The following is an 18,557-nucleotide window of genomic DNA, read 5'->3' on the forward strand; positions in this document are numbered from 1 at the left end:
TTTTGACTCAAATGATCTTGAACTTGCAACAATTGAAGGGGATGATGTTGAGTTTTTTGCAAATCCATATGGTACGAATTCAGATTGATAAACATTAAATGATGAACTATATTTTGATTTTGTAGTTGTGATGATTTGCCAGATTGCATTGGAATCATGAAATAGATGTATGTGATATTCATATCATTGAAATGGTTTATATTTTAAAATCTTATTGAGTATTTGAATATGTTTTGGTGAAGTTACAAGCTATAAAATGTTTTAATTTTGTATATTTCTTTCAGTTCTTTGCATATACATAGTATAATGGTATATATATATATACACATACACACACATACATCCATACACATCCGCCTCCCCACCACCACCCCCACCCCTCCAAAATAAAAATCGCACATAGTGAAGAGTGATCAATTTTGAGTTGTGCAAAACATATTGTCTCTATCATTACTCCGATTTTTTAAGGGATCATATATGGCAATTGGGATGGATCTACGCTTGGAGAGGTGTATGAATGCATCGATTCTATGCTTGATTAGATGAGGGTTATTGTGCAAGAGAAGGACCCCACTTTGGCATTCTACATGAGCACATTTAGCCAATCATTTAGTGCAGATGGGACATGCTGAAGACGCCCTTGCACATGGCTGCTTATGGATTAAATCCGAATTGGTACATGCTTAGGCCTAGTAGAGTTACATTGCTTTATGATGATGAGGTGAAGGCAGAATTGTTCAAGTGCATTTATAGGATGTATAATGATCATACGACTGGCCAAATTCACATTGAGTGGATGGAATTTGCTACTTTAAAGGGTTATTCAGATTCGACAAAGATGGATATAAGAACTATGGCACAAGAGGGCTCAATTTTGTGGTGGAACTGTCATGGAGTGCAGAGAGCTAAGATTAGCACATAGCCATTCTTTCGTCTGCTGTCTCAGGTTTCTCATTCTTCAACTGTAGAGAGGAATCAGTCTACTATAGCTTCATCTACTCTCTTAAGAGGAACAAACCTACCTCTAGAAGAGTAGAGAACCTAGAGGCTGCACTTAGTGCCTTGCGTATCATTAACCACAAGACACCTGTGTATAAGGAGATCCCAACAATATGATGGGATCTAGAGCCAGAGGAGCAACAGATATTGATGAAGATGCAGATCCAGGGACTTCAGATGCAGGGCTGGTTGATGTTTGTTTGATGGATCTTGACTGCGAGGAGTCTAGCAGTTCCAATGACGAGGAGTTTGCCTTGAGGGATGATTAAAAGCCTCTCTCAACTACATTTTGACATTTTCTACTAGTTTTTAAATCATGCTACTCATTGTAATCATCTTTATAATATTTTTGATATAATTTCTTTCCGTTTTTCACTTTGGTTTTGACTCCATAAGCCCTTGTAACAAACACTGGCCATACTGTCTTGTTTTACAACTTGAGCAAATACTCAATTAGCAAAAGAAGACTTCCTTCTCATGTATTTAAGTTTTATGTTTTAGTATTAGGCTTAAGATTATCTGCTCTCTTGTTCTTAGTGTCAAAGATCAAGGGCCAGGTTGCATGGGTACACGTACCCCCTAGGACGCTTACCCGCATAACCAAGTACCAGATACACTTTTCCAAGTATTGGGAGTATCATAGCTAAGGACCTTGATTAAGATTTCTGATTTTTGTTACAGTTTTTTGTTTGCATATCAGCTTGCTGTTTATTAACCTTAGTTCAATACATAATCAGTATGAAACTTTGATATAATACTGATTAACAGTAAACTTTATCACTGTTCAAGTCAGAAGTTTATCATTTGTAATATGAAACTTTGATATAATACTGATTAACAGTAAACTTTATCACTGTTCAAGTCAGAAGTTTATCATTTGTAATATGTCATTGTTACATGGTTTATGATCTTCTCGTTCATGTTTGAAGTCTTCCTTCTCTGGTATGTATCTAAACATTTAGCATATATTATTATTACAAACATATTGCAGGTCTGAAACTGAAAACAATGCATTGCATCTGCAAACTTTATCACTGTTCTTGTTTAGAAAAACCATTCTTATGACTCAATTTTTTCGAAATTTCTATAAATATTAAATTATATTAAAAAAGTTTGGTGTAACCAAGTACTCCTGTCCCTATTTTGAAAAATAGCCGTACCAGTATCTGTACCTAAAGTACTGCCGCCCCCATGCAAACTTGATCAAGGGATAAAACCAAATATGCTTGTAATTGGACATCCAATTGGTTTGCATGGTTGAGAGCTCATGTGTTAACGATATCCATTTGAAAAGGAATTGGGATGACAAGGATATTTGAAAGGTACACCCACCTAGGTTTAGTAAGGCCTAAAGTGCAGAGGATTTTGAACAAAGTGGTTGACTGATAAAATCTTGTCAGGTTGGCCACCGACCCGAGGGCTTGTAAATTGAAATTGGCTAATTCATAGAGCTAGGTTGGACAATTGGAACAACCAACAGTAGGTTTGTTGTAATGACCCCCTATTTTTCCCAATGAAAGAGACTTGCAAACTACTACGTGATATCAATTAAATTGCTTAATAATCAACCTGGCATTTTATCAAACACTTGACAAACATACAGCAATATATGCAAACCTGAAACTTCTTATGCACATTCAACTGCCTTATGGGCTGCGATAATTATTCAGGTTTGTATTCAACAATTACAATGCTTAGTAATGAAAATATGATAGAAGAAACCTGGAATTGAATGTTGCAGGTGTAATGGTAGCCTTCCAAACTTATAATCAGCAGGAAAAACAAGTAAACTTCATACCAACATTGTTTTTGCACTATAGCAGTACTATTCGTGGAACTGTGGCATTTTTACTATTCACACGGTACTGTAGCAAAACACTATTCACACGGCACTGTAGCAAAATCACCATTCACGCGGTACTGTAGCAAAACAATATTCATAAACTTGCACTTTCAAACCCCTGTAAAATCTTCATGTGAAAGCACCCAATGAAGCCCAATGTGTTTCCTGAATGAAAACACCATTAATCCTCCTGACTGTGTCTTCCAACAGCGAAGAGAATGCTAGCAAAGAGGGATTCCGTCCTCCAAGCCCAATAATCAAATCTCTACGAAATCCAACAACTTAACATTAATCTCATCCCAGCATATCTCCAAAAGCTCTCTCAGCTTCTATTTATCTATTTTCCCAAGAGGTCTAATCATCTCACAGGCAATGTGGGATATTAGAGAACACATTTTATTTTTAATATTAAATTTCCCATATTAAGTTGCCCATGTACTTTTAATGAAAGGGAACATTTAATAATTAAACACTTAACTTAAAGTCCCACTTTATAATATAAAGTTAAATATTTAATTTAACTTTATAACTTAAACTTAATCAAAATCGTATCAATTAAACTCGGATTGGCCTGAAACTGGACATGCCTAGGCCAAATATCCCCCAGATCCCTCCTGAGTCCTGGTTAGCCTACGGGACCATGAAGAAATAGGCTAACGAAAAAACATGAATTAACCTGTTAGAAAGGGGACATTACATTTGTTTTTTACAGGCAAGGCTTAGGTTTGAGTCTTACTAAAGACAGACCCATTCTATAAATTGCTTGACATCTTTACGGATTGGCCCTTTCAGATCCTTGTCAATTATACGTGCTTGGTCCTTTCTTTTCAGTAAGTGTACTTGGATAACTGTCCAGCAACCTTTCTATCAGTAAAATAAAAAGATGCAATGAAGAGGCACATTTGAAAACTTGATCTTAGATCAATTAAAAACCAACCACACTGCAAGATAGAATGAGAGGCATATCCCTTACAAAGATGCAAGGGAGAGTGAACAGAAAGAAGAAAATAAACTCCATGGTGTCAAGGGGTGCAACTCGAGAGGATAAATTCTTTGAAGGAAGTAGTTTTGGGGCAGAGTCAGGCGATTGGATGCTGGGTTGGGGAATATTTAGGATGATATAAGGCATCTCTAAGAAAGATGAGAAAACTAGGAAAAAGTAATGTTTCTGGCTTCTGTGCAAAACCAGAGGTTCTAGACAGGTGGTAGTTTCATTGAATGATTTCAAACATAGAAGTGGCTTTGTATTTGCCTGTTGATGACAGTGGCAATTTTGCCATGCAACACAAAACGGCACATGGTGTACCAATTTCCTTAATTCTTTTGAATTTTAAAGTTCTGTTTGATTCTGAAACATGAATAGACTGTTGAAGTGAGAATTAACAATGGGAAGACATTTAATTGGAATTAGAACCGGATTGACCAAGTTTGTAGTTCCATTAGACTCTGTTAGATTTCCAGAATAGTGAGGTGTTAGGAGAGTTTGCAAGATATTTTAGAGAGTGAAGAAATTAGATTAAGACTGTTTGTATGCCCAGGGGGTCGAAGATTTGTATTGCCATTGGAGATATTGATCAAATCACTAATCTGGCTCACCTTTTTCTGGAGTTTTCTCATGGAATTTACTATCTCCAGGGTAAATCTATATTGGCTTTATTTGTGTGAATGTTTACTCTCTTTTCCTTGCATTATCTGAGCTAATATTACATAGAGATTTCCAGTCGTCAATTTTCTTTATTAAGATGTTATGTGTAATCTCCATCATAATTTGTGGATCAGAGGCAGGTTTCAGATCAAAAGGTGAGCCCATAAATTCAACTGTAATACCCAAGCAAAGTGGAAGTTGCTGTTGTCAACATAGTTTCTTCATTGTCAAGAGTTATTTAAATCACGATCTTAATTTTGTTAAATGTAACCACAAATAGATGAAGCCTGCAAATTTGATTGAGGCCACGACTGTGCCTTTATAATTTGCCACAGTAGTTAGAGAGGAGAACCACCCCATCAGTTTAAACTAGTATGGATGCTATAAACAAACATTGTTTAGATTAGTATTTTGCAAAAGGTCAAAATAATTGTAAATGCCAAAGAGAGTTCGTTACAAAAAAGTGTTTGAGCTTATGTATGATGAGACAACTGTAGGGAGGAATATAATCAGCCTACGTGTGATCTTGGTTAAAGAGGTAATACTTTTGGCAATGTAAAAGAGTAGCATTGTGCCTTACTGGTCGATGAAGAAAGAGAATAAATTCCAGACCACCTGTTTTGCCTGTGACGTCAATCAAATTCTTTTGACATTTGTCATCCCAGTAGTTTAATGGGAGCTGATGTTTTCATAACCTCATCTTGGATCTTACCTATTTTTGTGATGGTCACAATTTGAACTTATATCTAGATCTTATTATTCTGAGCGATTTTGACTCCATTTACCAAATTTTATGTATGGTTGTCATATATGTGCAATTTTCAATTTTCTCTACATCCTTGATCGTAGACCTCTGCAGCTGGGCTCCCTAGAGTAAGCAGAGAATTATTTCTTGTTTTATTCTTTGATTAGATAGAGATTGTGATGTAATGGAAAGGTTGCATAGATATGTATGCATACTAGGAAATTCAGTATTTAAGTTACTTTTGGTATCTCTGATATAAAAATCATGTTATACTGACAGATATTTGAACTTTGGATTTCAGGGTTGGGTTTAATTCTGTATATCACTTGACAGACTTGCCATCTTTTGTGAGTGGCAAATATGTGGTATTCTTTGACCCACAGGGAAAATATCTTCCAAATATTTCAGCAGCGAACCCAGGGAAGCGCATTGACTATGTTAGCTCTGCAGCTCTTTCATTGTACAAAGACCAGTTCTCCTCATATTGCACTTTCGACTGTGATATGAGAAATTCCTATTCAGGAACCCTTTTTCGTTTTCCTTTAAGAAATATGGAACAAGCAGAGGTTAGTAAACTTTCACGTCAATCTTACTCTGAAGAAGATATTCTGGCATTGTTTACTCAGCTGTATACAGAAGCAGTCTTTGCAATGCTTTTTCTGAAAAATATAACAACATTAGAGATGTATGTATGGAATACCTCAGCAGAAACACCAGAACGAATGTATTCTTGTTACTTGGAATCGCCTAATTCAGAGGTGGTTTGGCATCGCCAGGCATTGCTTAGGCTGTCAAATTTAAACAAAAAAGTAGGAAGTGAATTAGACACTTTCTCATTGGATTTTGTAAGGCAAACTTTTGATGCTACCCAAAGTGAACAAATTGTTGACTCTTTCATGATCGTACAGTCAATGGCATCTTCATCTAGTAAGATTGGTGCTCTGGCCAATAATGCTGCAAAGGAACATGATTTGCATCTCTTACCGTGGGCATCTGTAGCTGCCTGTATTTCTGGTAATGTGAGCAAGGTAATTGTGTTTTTCCTTTCTTCTTAATGATCAAATATTATTAACATGGTGTCTAGCATTATACTTGTTATTATATACTACCTCATTTGTTAAGCTATAAAAAAAGTACAAACTTTTGCTACCAAATTACACTTCTGCCTCCCTTTTGGTAGTTGCGCATATATTTGTTAGTCACTGATGTGATGTATGCTGTAGGAGTAGATTATGAGAATTGTGGAAACACATGGTTGAAATGGTCTAAACTAATCATTCTTTAGAGTGAGTAGACAAACTAATTTAACAATTATTTTCGTTGTATTTGTTTGTTGGCATGCTACACCTGTTGTATAATTAGCATGTCTATTTTCACTACTGGTGATTGGTTTTACAGTAAAAAGTGGACCATATTTTGGATGTGAGATTCTATTTCTTGTGCAATTTTTGTTGTAATGTTGGAAGTCTGAAATTGTGGAATATTTTTGGTTCTTGTTGGTGTAATTAAATATTACTAATTACACTTTACTTACGTTTACTTAGGATAATACATTTTCATATTAGTTGTTATGTAGATGCATAGGAGTTTACACTTTATTTGAGCACATGTTGTCTCACACCTATCTTTGCACTTACGTTTACTTAGGATAATACATTTTCATATTAGTTGTCATGTAGATGTATAGGAGTTTGCACTTTATTTGAGCACATGTTGTCTCACACCTATCTTTGCATGATACACCTTTGTGTTCTTATCTTCTCATTTGTGCACATACTTTCATGCACAATGGAGGATAATCCACCTTTGGTGGACATGTGCTTAGTTGTTATGCTTATCAATTAAGTAGATCCTAGTGATCTTGCATTGCCTCTATATTCAGGCACATCTACATGTATTGTATCTCATTACCCATTATTATTGATCATCAATGAATCAAGTCGTTTGAGGATCATATCATTTTGTCTCTTTTGTGCTATCAATTGAGCTTCTAGATCTTGGCATTTTCATTCTTTGCCTTATGCAAATTCTTACATGATATCAAAGCCAAAGGGGCATTCATTGGTTAGCTATTGGAGGGTGTGATTTGTCTCACATTTTGGAGGGCCACAATTTAGATCCAGGTATTAGCAGTTGTTGGGAGTGTCTAGAGCAAGATTTGACCTCGACATTGCGTTCGGGTGGCTGTTGACAAGAATTTTGGCTATAAGCCTATATTTGGTAAAAGTCGAAATGGACGCTAATTTTATTTGCAAATCGGAGTTGGAAACCCAATTTGTCAAATTGGGTAATTATTTTTATTAAGAATTTTAATTTTGGGCATTTTTGTTTTTCGGATCTGCAATTTAGTTGGTTTGTGGACATATTACTTCTATTTGAAAAATATTTGGTTCTGCAAGACTCTTTTGTGAAACTTGTTAGAAGAACACACACAGTACATTGTGTGAGACAAAGTCCTGAGCTCGAGAATGAGACAAGTGCAAATCGAGCCGAGCTATCTCGTGATTGTCATCTTTCTTGGATCACAGCCACCCACATCCAACATTAATGCACAAGCACACACAAGTTCATCATGCCTCTGTTGCACAATGAGAGATTGGGTGAATGCATGTTGGATCTCCCTTTAAGTAAATGGCATCAAACATTGTAGACAATTGACTCCAAACTGAAGGCAACACATTGAGCGACATCAACATCAGTAGTGGCCTACTAAGCATGAGCCAACAAAGTCTTTGATTTGCGTGAACTCTGAGCACTGTCAATCCCGTGGCGATAGTGAGCTCAACACACAGATGTTTACCGTACTGGATTAATTAAGCAACGCACACAAGGAATTGATACGAACACCGAACAACAAATAGCAGAATTATTATTATTATTCGCATATGCCAACAGTACATCATGCTTTTCTCCTATGATAATGATAAGATCAATACAATGCTTCTCGAAGGGGTTATAAATACTTTCCGATGAACCTTCCCGAAGGTATCCGTCGGCCAGATACATCATGTCCGCTACAAACTATTCACCGTCGGCTACATAACAAGAACTTTCCCGAAGGGACCTGTCGGCCGATACACAATTTCCTTTCCGAAGGGACCCGTCGGCCGATACACAATTTCTACCGACGACATCATTCCCCCCAAAAAAGAAAAGTCGTCTCCTGACGACTACAAAACAAAACTCAAACAACTAATACAACAATATTGATCTGCCATATTACTTTCACATTCATCCCGTTGCATCTATAGCCTTTGTTAACACAATACTGACTCTTCAAGCTGACCTTGATAGCCACCTGTGCTGCTTTCTCTGCTTCCAACTCCTCGGTACCCTGAGCCAAGTGTCGCTGCACTGCCTCCAACTGGATGATCAACTCCTCCCGAGCTCTCTACGCATCCACCAAGACAGCCTCACAGCCAATACCTGCTCCCACTGCCTCTGGTACACAGAAGGTCCATGCCTGCAGCAACTTCAATTCTTCTCAACTGGTCAGACTCCCACGATTGATATCCGCAACGACTGGGGGTCCAGGGGGCAACACCCTCGGCGGGGTCGAGGGGCAGCGCCCCTCGCCGCCAACACCAATTTAGCACTTTGAAACCCACACAAAATTGCATGGAACACACCATTTCTGTCATTTTCTGCCGATTCTACACTCTTTTTGGCAATCGCTTTCAGAATTCCCAACGGTTTGATTCCATGTTGGTCTGCCGTGAGCAACTGAAATGTAGGTGGCCACAGCGTCGGCTTTCCCAACTTCTTCCAAGTATCCTCTGGTAAGACATTCACGCCGGACCCTTCGTCAACAATTGTCTCTGTCAAAACATTTCCCAAAATCCCCATCTCGACGACCGTCGGATGCTGTCCGGAGGTGAGTGCCAGCAGCATTAGGTCTGTTGTCATCACTTCCCTACTATTCCTTCCTGTGTCCTCCGGTGCTTTCGAAAACGGTGTATGATTCAGAATAGCCGTTCGTAATTGGGGCATTGTGAGAAGGAGGTCACTTATCTTGACTGGTATCTCCGTTTGTAAGATCTGTCGTACAATGTTTTGTTCTGCGAAGTTCCTTGCCAAGGTGCCAGTGATATCCTTCAACTGAGATGTCCCCGCCGACGATGCCTTTGCAATGTCCGCCTGCGCTTCTCCCACTTTTCTCTTTTCCTCCACTTGCCTCCGTGTAATTGCCAGAACCTCCTCTACATCCGTGCCAACAGTGATCAAGTTTACTCCAGCCTTTGGACACTTGGAATCTTCGTGATCACCGGGTCCGCACCATCTGCATAATAATTTCGGTGTGTTTGCCGCTGTACAATCCCGTGCAAAATGACCCCACAAATTACATGCTCGGCATTGAACGATCGGCCGTCCGTTTGCATCATACTGGGTTCGACTTCGGCTTCCATTATTATTGTTATTATTTTGCCCTCTGTTATTATTCTTGTATCCTCCGGATGTAGCACCGACAGTATTCGCGTTTCCGCTACTACCCGACGGGGAAGCCTCCTGTGTGAGAAACACCTGCGGAGATCCTCTTGTCTTCATGTTAAAGGGGCAGTCCTTTGTCGAGTGTCCCATGATCTGACAGATGTCACAGAATTGGTTCTTCGGACACGATCCTTTAGTATGACCGTCGTTTTTACATTCCGTGCACCACAATTCACTGCCTTTTGGCTCCTTCTGCATGTTGTAAAACTCCATCATTCGAACCATATCCTTCTGTAAGGCACGAACTTTTTTGTTACTACCTTCGTCGTCGCTACTATCATCTCCGGCAAGCTCGTCGTCATCAGAATCAGAGGAGCTAGTTTTCTTCTTCTTTGTCTTCTGCGCACTTTCAAGGTCGAGGGCTCTGTTGTAAGCATCGGCATATGATGACGGTGGCACAATTTTCATTTTCCTCCGCAGTTTCGAGCATAGGCCGTCCACAAACCACCTTTTTTGCAATCCGTCTGCTGGCTTGCTTTCCATTTTGTTTATTAAGTCTTTCAATCTCCTGGCGTAGACACGAACAGTTTCGTGCTTCCCTTGCTTGGTGTTGAAAATTTCCGCTACAATTTCATTATCATCCCGCAAGAGTTTAAATTCCGCCAAGAACTCCTTTTTAATGTTATCCTATGTATCCAGCTTCTGCGGATCCATATCCGAAAATCAATCAATCGCGACACCCCGTAGGGTTGTCGAAAATTGCCTGGCCCATTCGTCGGCATCTGTGATTCCATTTGCCCGCCAGATTGTCTCACATGTCTTACAATGTCGGAGGGGGTCGGCTGTACCATCGCCTTCAAATTTCGGTAATTTTTCTTTGGGTCCCGCCATAACTTTGGAGGTTTGCACTCCTACAGTGGTCGGCACTCCCACACCGGCAGTCTGGACTCCCACACTGGCAGTCTGTACTCCCACACCGGTGGACTGGTCTCCCACACCGGAGGTTTGCACTCCCACACCGGTGGTCTGCACTCCTACACTGGAGGTGTCGACAGCTGTGAACCTTGGTGAAGACGAAGGATCCTCCGAAATTGTTTCCCACGGAAGTCTATCCTGGACGAAGAGGTCACTCCACGCTTGTGCTCCGTCGGCACTGCGAGCCGTGCGAGTTGATGCTCTCCCGTCTGAATTTTCTTCCCTCGGCGAACACAAATTCAAGAACTCCTCCTGTGCTTCTTCCACCAATTCCACCCGCTGCCGAGTCTCCTCCAACAATTCCTTCGCACTTCGGTTTCCGTCGGCAATCCTCTGAAATCTTCGTCGGCGTTCGGCTTGCTGTGCTAGAATTAAATTCTCTTGCGCAATACGGATTCCATCTTTTCCCTTCGCCTTATTCCGATCCTTGTTAAGCTGATTTGGCATTAATCTTCATTCTGTTAGAATCTGAAAAGATTAATAACCCAGAAAACTAGTGCAAAGAGTAAATATCTAAACTATGAATGCAAATGATACAAAATCAAAATAGCATCATAGAGTTAGTCTCCAAGAGAGTAATGCAAATGCTTGAAGCAAAATAGCATTAAGAGGATGCAAAAATAAGAGTTGCAAATACAAGCCAGGTAGCATGCTTATATAGGCTAGGAAGAGGGAGGAGGTGTCAACACCAACCAATGAGGAGCAACCATCTATCGGACTAAAGATAGCAAAGTATCTTCCCAAGATAGCTAATGGATGCTCACATGTAGGAAGGTGACACCTCACAACCATTCACCTAATAAGACATGCTTTATTAACCTAAGCGAGATTATTAAAAAGTGTAGGAAAAACCTAGCAAAAAAGGAAAAATAAAAAACTACACTAACACATTCCTCCCACCTTCCAGATTCATAAGGCAACAGCGCCAAATGTTTACCGTACTGGATTAATTAAGCAACGCACACAAGGAATCGATACGAACATCGAACAACAAATAGCAGAACTATTATTATTATTTGCATATGCCAACAACAGACATCGCAATGATAAGAATAGTGGGGTCAAAACTTCTAATTCGAGTTGTGCATCCTCTTGTAAACGTGGGCCATTCTTGGTGACTTAAGAAGACAATCAGTTTGCATTGGAACGTAGACCAACACCTTGACAGAGCATTACACGTGCTTTTCTTCCATGCCTGATCTGATCCCCCTCAATGTACACATAACCACATTGATAATTGGTGGTGGCCTTCAGTCCACGCGAGCACTGTTAGCTCCCCACATTGGAGCCCGATTTGACTCACAGGGGCAATTGATTACACATTCCTAGCAGCAGTTGATCCAACTCGAGTGACTTGACATTTCTCTAATAGTCAAAATTTTCATCGTGCCAACTTTCTTCTACATGGATCTGCACAAACCATCAGTCCTCTGTCGAGCAGTTCAAGCATAATTCGAACCATTTGCCGACATCATGGTCACAGTCATGCATCATTGCTTGGTAGTTTTTTTTTTTTTTTTTTGCATATTTTCATGACGTTGAAGTTGATGTTCATGTAAGTGTCATTTGACAGTTTTTATTTTGCTGTGATGGGACCCAAGCCATCAATTTTAGCTCTAGAGATTATCGATGTCAGCAAACATTTGAATTGTTACTCTATAATGTCCCCTTTTTTTGGGACATTATAATTCTGTGTTGCCAGCTCACTTTGCCTAGGTTTCGGGGGTGAAAATATTCTTTACGGGGTTCTGTTCGAGATTTGGCCTAGATGTTTCTGGTTCCAGATCCATCAGAGCAGTTTTGGCAGGTTGTCCAGATGCTTACTAGTTTTAGTAAGTAATCAGAGCTCAGTATTTTCGGTACCTCAGTACTGGGTTGGAAGCGTCTCGCCAAGAGCTTTCCAATGAGCTATTGCACATGCTTATCAAAGTTCATTTGGTCAGTTATTTTAATGGCTAATGACTATATGGTTTACTGATTAAGTGATTGTTAAAGTTCATTTAACTTGTCACTTTATTTAAGAAGGTACTATGTTCACTTAAGTGACTAAAGTAGAAAAAAGGTGCTTTATCCCACATTGCTTAAAAGAGTGTGCATCACATTGGGAAAAGTGATAAAGGTAGAACAAGCTCCACATGGGAAGTCATGAAGAGGATAATATTTATAAGCAAATATTAATCTGGGAGCTGGAAACAGTGACTGGTTATCTCTTCAAGGATGCAAACCCTTGAAGAAGCTTTGGGAGGTTGGACGCAAACCTAGCCTTCCTACAGGTTTAATTTATATTTCCAATCTGACTGTTTTATTGTTTATAAGATTGGATCATTTGGATAGTTGCATGTTATTGTATTGCTGTTGTATAATACAGTAATGCATTTGGTGGTTATTTGTGTTAGTTCTTGGCTTATATATGTACTTTCTGAATATTGGAGAAATAAAACAAAGTTTTCTGAGTTTCCTTGTATGCAAATCTGCAGGTTACAAATCAGTTAAGGTTTTGGAATTTGTATCAAATATTGGTGTACTATTCGAATTTAAATTTGTAAGTATATATCACGGGTTTTTTGGTAAAATATCCGGAGAGGGATATTGTAGTGGTATCAGAGCCACAAGACCTGCCATCTTGTGGGAAATAACAAAATTTTTGCAGACCATTTTTAAAGACAGCTGGTGTATCTCCTGAAGCTTTGTATTCAAAGCTGCTTCATGTTTTGAAGTTTGTATATCAATATATTTGCTTTGAAAATGGGATCTGGATGAAGGTTTTTGGAAAGTTAATGTGGCCAAAGTTATCAGAGGCAATTGTTACAAATTGTCTTGCCAAGGTTGTACCTGATGAAATTTCTGATGTTACAGAGTTCCAGAAGATGGTTCAGAAGTAATGGTAATGAAGTTAAGAACATTTGTGCAGGCTAATAATTTATAGTTTCACATCCACATTCTCGCAGTTCAGAGATACAGTAGTTCCTGTTGAGTATGAGAGCTGCAGCCTGTACGTAGTGACCAAGAGAATAACATAGAGTGGAGTTCGAATATTCTGGCAGAAGGTCATAGTTGCAGCCCACCGATGGAGCTTTCCACGACGACGTCCATTACACACCGTATATACCTTGACGGTACTGGGAGTTTGCAGGAGTGATTGTCTTCACGGGTCGGGCGTGTAATGCCTTATTCACCAATCGTGGAGGGTGCTGATTCCGCTAACAATAGCTAGTGACTTGGACAAGCCATGACAACATTTGGAAGCTTGTTTCCCTCCACCCTCAACAGCAAGGAATTGTAACGCAACACAGGATTAAGGGTCACGATAGAGTACAAGCAGTTTGGTACAACCTAGTTGGCGGTTAAGCAGTTTGGTACAACCTAGTTGGCGGTTATTGTACAGTTGGGTATTACTGGTGTCTGGGGTGTATACGAGTTTCCTGGATTAGCATATAGGGATTTCGGCATCCATTCATCAGTATTGTGGAAGGAAAGCATGCTGTATTCAGAGTGGAAGAAGCAGCCGTCGTGTAAGATAGGTATTCCCGTGTGAAGAGAGATCAGCGAGCAAGGAAAAGACACGATACAGAGATATTGGGAGACAACTGACGGATCATGGCCATACATTCGCATTAAGTATTGGACGGGTTCTCTTCCAGCCACAACACCATTGGCAATCAGTCAAAGACCTCTTTCTTCAAGTTACAAGAACAATGGGTGGAGGCAAGCTGTTTGTGTCTAACGTCCAGTTCTTTTCCATAAATACGGATCTGTTAAAACTCCTCCTTTCCTTGTAACAAACAGTGGTAGTCATTTTGGGTTTTATATGTAAGCAACAAATTTATCACAGCAATTCTGAATTCTAATACTTAGTCTTCATAATGTCTGCTAGTGGTCTGGTACAACTCCACGTGTCTGCTCTTTGGTTTATTGTCTGAAATCGTACTGTGTGATTATTTTGCTACTTTCATTTGTGTTCTGTGGCGTTTTATAGGGAGACTATGATTGAAGTTTATAGGTGCATGCAAAGAGCACAGTCTGATATTGGAGAAGAAGTTGTTCATCATTTTACATTGCCACCAGAAGATAAAGTAGCATTGCAACTTGCTGAGTGGGTTGACAGTGTTTTCACAAGGGCATCGGTGGAAGATGCTGTGTCTCGTGTAGCAGAAGAAATGCTAAGTTCAAAAGGTGGCCTTGATATTGCAACATTCCGTTCTCATTTAGGAACTCTAGCTACAGTTCTTCTCTGCATTGATGTAGCTGTAACTTCAGCCAGGTCTACAAATATGGCAACGCAGTTATTGGGTTAGGCTCGAACATTACTATCTGAAATCTCTATAGGGTGCAGTCAAGAGAAGGAATTTTCACTGGTTGTTGTGGATTCTAAAATATCTTAGGACACACATCAAAACCGGATTCATGAATAGCAGAGAGCTGGACAGCAGTATATATGTCTTTTTAAAAATACTGGTTATCTCCCAACTGTTTGATGAAATCCATGTCAGCTTTAGTCAATATCTATTATCGAACCAAGCAGAGAACATTTCAGCAGGTACGACTTCAGCTGGAGACACTGCTAGGAGCGAAGTCACGTCTTGCACAAGATTACCTTGGAGGGTATATGTTCTCAAGTAACAAATTTCAAGTCCATTACAGAGATGAAGATGGTGAATCTACATCCCGAGAATTCAAGTTCATGTCCGTGATATTGGTTGTGCCGTTGAAGTCAGCTTGGTGGTCTAAAACTTGTTGATAGAGGTGTGCTAATTGGGTGTTATCTTAATATTTTCAGAGGCACTACCTTTCAAAGCAACAGTTGTATCAAAAGGGCGTTCTTGTGGCAGCAAAAACCAAAACAATGAGGGTCCTGAATCAAATGGACTTCCAACTCGATATTAAAACTGAAGTAAGGAGACTGTACAATGATTATAACAAATTCCTATCAAAGCTTCAAAAATAATTACCTTTCACTGATTATGTGGACCTTCAGCTAGAGCTGCAAAACAAGACAGATACGATAAGGAACAAATGCTATGATTTAGCTTGGGATCTCCTTGCAGAGGACAGTTACAAAAATTTGCATAAGGAAGATATCAATCAAATTGATAATAGCACTAAGAAAGAAGAGCAACCTTCGCATGATAATATGCAAAATACTAATGATGGTACAAGTTTACTAACGGGTAATTGGGAGACAAAAGTATCTTGTGGAGCTATTTACACTAGTCCTTCTGATGAGCATGTTGATGGCCCATATAGAAGAGTTGACCAACCCGCCAACATTGGCAACTCCCCATCCTATTTAGACATGGAAAACTTCAACATCTTATTTGGTGACATGGAAATTAGCTTGGATTAATTTTATGGTGATAATAGGCTGAAAATAATGTCAAATGGTGAGGAGGAGCAAATGGACTGCAATGTTGGCAGGATGGATGATATAGCACGCGTTGAGTTAGAGGACATATTTGAAAATGTTGTTCCCCTAGTTGATGAAAAATCAGAAAATTCTATGGAGAGCAGCCCACTTGTGTTTGAAAGAGATGGTCAATAACCATTATCGCTCGACTTATTGGATATGCTTTTGGTCAAAGAGGACAAGATTGTTTAAGTGTTGACAAGAATGGATGATTCTTCCAAATTGGTTGAGGATCTCATGCGGAAAATTGTGATAGAAGAGAGACATGGTAGTGTATGTGGTATCACAAGTCCTCTCTTACATGCTATTTTTGAAACTATGAAAATGATAAAAAATGATTACTTGCAATTATTAATGGATAGAGATCTAGCCATAAAATTTGGAAAGGACAAGGATAATGAGGTGGATGAGTTATGCCTCCAATTGAGCTTAACGCATTACTCCATCCACAAAGCTAAAAATCAAACAAGTGGGGCAGCCACTCATGAAGAAGATAACCGGGCTTCAAGGGCACAAGAAATCACGCAAATCATTGAAAGAATTCATAAAGTGGGTAGATGTGAAGGCAAACAATGTGATTCAATCATGTGTTCCTTGTTTGAGAGTTTCTATGATTAGCAAGTTGATGAGTCTGAAAATTCTGATTTTTATGACAACAACTGTACATCTTCACATGAGCACATGGTTAGTGATACAACAAGTGAGGATAATTCAAAGATTTCAATTAATGGTGAATCATCTTCTTACAAAAAATTAGACATAAGCGAGAGTACTTATGGTGGGGTAGGAAGTTCAGATTTATCCTTAGCGTTCTCTGAGGGATTTTTGAACTTACCAGAGATTTATCACCCAGCTCTTACGAGATGGCCACGGCCTACTTGTTGATTGGTGATTTTTCTTGTTGGTACATCCCAACTATTAGTGATTTGCTTGTGTATGTTAGTAGTATATTCGCTGATTCTGTTTGGCCTTCAGGGGTCAACGAGTTATTTGCAGATGAGTGGGGAGAGCATATTGTTGGTAAACAGTTTTGTTCTTCTTTAATTATGACTCTTGAATGCCCAAATTAGGAACAATATTTGATTACAAACAGTTGAAAAGCCGTTTATAAGTAGATTGGCTTTTCTCCTATGTTACCCGGGGACGCGTTTCCACCCCTAAACCTGAAGTTTCGGAAACGGGGACAGTTTCGGGGATGGGGGGACGATAGGGGACGTTTCCCAGACGTCCCCACTTGGAGAAGAAAACAGGAAACGCGTCCCCGAAACTTCGAAAACGGTCATCGAGTTTCCGAACCACGTTGATCGTTTCGGGGACTGTTTTTCCGTTTCCAAACGTCCCGGGGACTGCATAAAAGGTTTCCTATTAAAATTTGTTAAACTCAAAAAAACCATTAAAAAAATGATTTTCCAGTCATCTGCAGGCCCGGACATGTAGAAGTCAATTTTTTTATAAAATATATTATAAAATGAATGATTAGAGGCAACTATCATACCATCTTTGTTTTCATTTTGAAGCTTAGGATGATAGTGATAGTGACTTTGATATGGATGATTAGGGGCAGCTGCCATAGTATCTTTTGTTTTCATTTTGACTTTGATGTTTCGGACTTGGAGTGTTCTGTCTTGACATTATAATATTATATGATCATTGATACACTATAGTTGGTACTTCAAAAGTTTATAACTATAAAGTTTGAGTCTTTATCTATTCAATGTTTCCGTTTTATTGAGAGTTGATGTTTTTCATTCTCTTATTTGACTCATTTCATTATGTGCTAATGGTATCTTAAGTACTTAAATGATGATTGAAAATGATGCTATTTAGAATTTTTTACGATGATTTGATTAGATGCTGATTGCTATGCTCTATGATCATTGATGAATCATTATTTGATGAATGAAATTGATAATTTTAAACTATGTTGCTATGATAAATGTAGAATTGATGAATATATTTGAAAATTCAGATATATATATATAGCCGTCCCCTGTTTCAGTGAAAAAAACCGTCCCGGAAACCCGTTTCCCCGTCCCTCCCCTCGTCTCGAAAACTTGGCGTAACATAGCTTTTCTCTGAATTGATAGGTACACCTCCCTATGGTAGATTTGCAATGAATTGTGTTTTGTTTCTAAAACTAAATGGGGGTATGTTCTTAACTTGAGAACAGAAGAGGTAAACCAAGCCAGACCTAAATAGAATCTAACTCAAGAAAAAAGGATTTATGAAGAATTGATTAAGCTTATGAACTCACACATCTTATGAACTTAATTTGAATCTGAACTAGGGTTAGCTTAAAGGGAAAAATGCTTGGAAGATCTCTCTTTAAACATGCGGTGACACTAACTATCACATTCATTCGCTGTTTGAAAGCAAAGGAGCGAAACTTTGTTCTTTCCTTGCCTCAATCTAGACAAAAGAGAAAGCATAAAACTATAACTAACAGAAATGGAACAAAAACTAATTGATACAAAAATACTATTAATTGTCTTTGCAACATCAAGTATTTCACACCAAA

The 18,557-nt window shown here is 39.0% G+C and overlaps 1 protein-coding gene across 2 annotated transcripts in view; it reads left to right on the top strand.

The window, feature by feature from the left end:
• The window catches only part of LOC149554023 (Zinc finger, C3HC4 type (RING finger) family protein), a 216,707-nt gene that overhangs the window by 23,886 nt on the left and 174,264 nt on the right, over positions 1-18,557 (top strand). Inside the window, exons 2-3 of one of the 2 annotated variants that reach the window (XM_089789352.1) lie at positions 5,534-5,798; positions 6,141-6,260. In XM_089789352.1, the coding sequence (XP_089645478.1) occupies positions 5,534-5,798; positions 6,141-6,260 (385 nt within the window). Of the gene's footprint in view, positions 1-5,533; positions 6,261-18,557 lie in introns of both variants that reach the window. The other variant, XM_089789351.1, reaches the window with a different exon arrangement.

This window comes from Cupressus sempervirens, chromosome 6 (genome assembly GCF_028749045.1).
Source record: "Cupressus sempervirens isolate cs-2001-9-10 chromosome 6, ASM2874904v1, whole genome shotgun sequence".
NCBI lineage: Eukaryota > Viridiplantae > Streptophyta > Pinopsida > Cupressales > Cupressaceae > Cupressus > Cupressus sempervirens.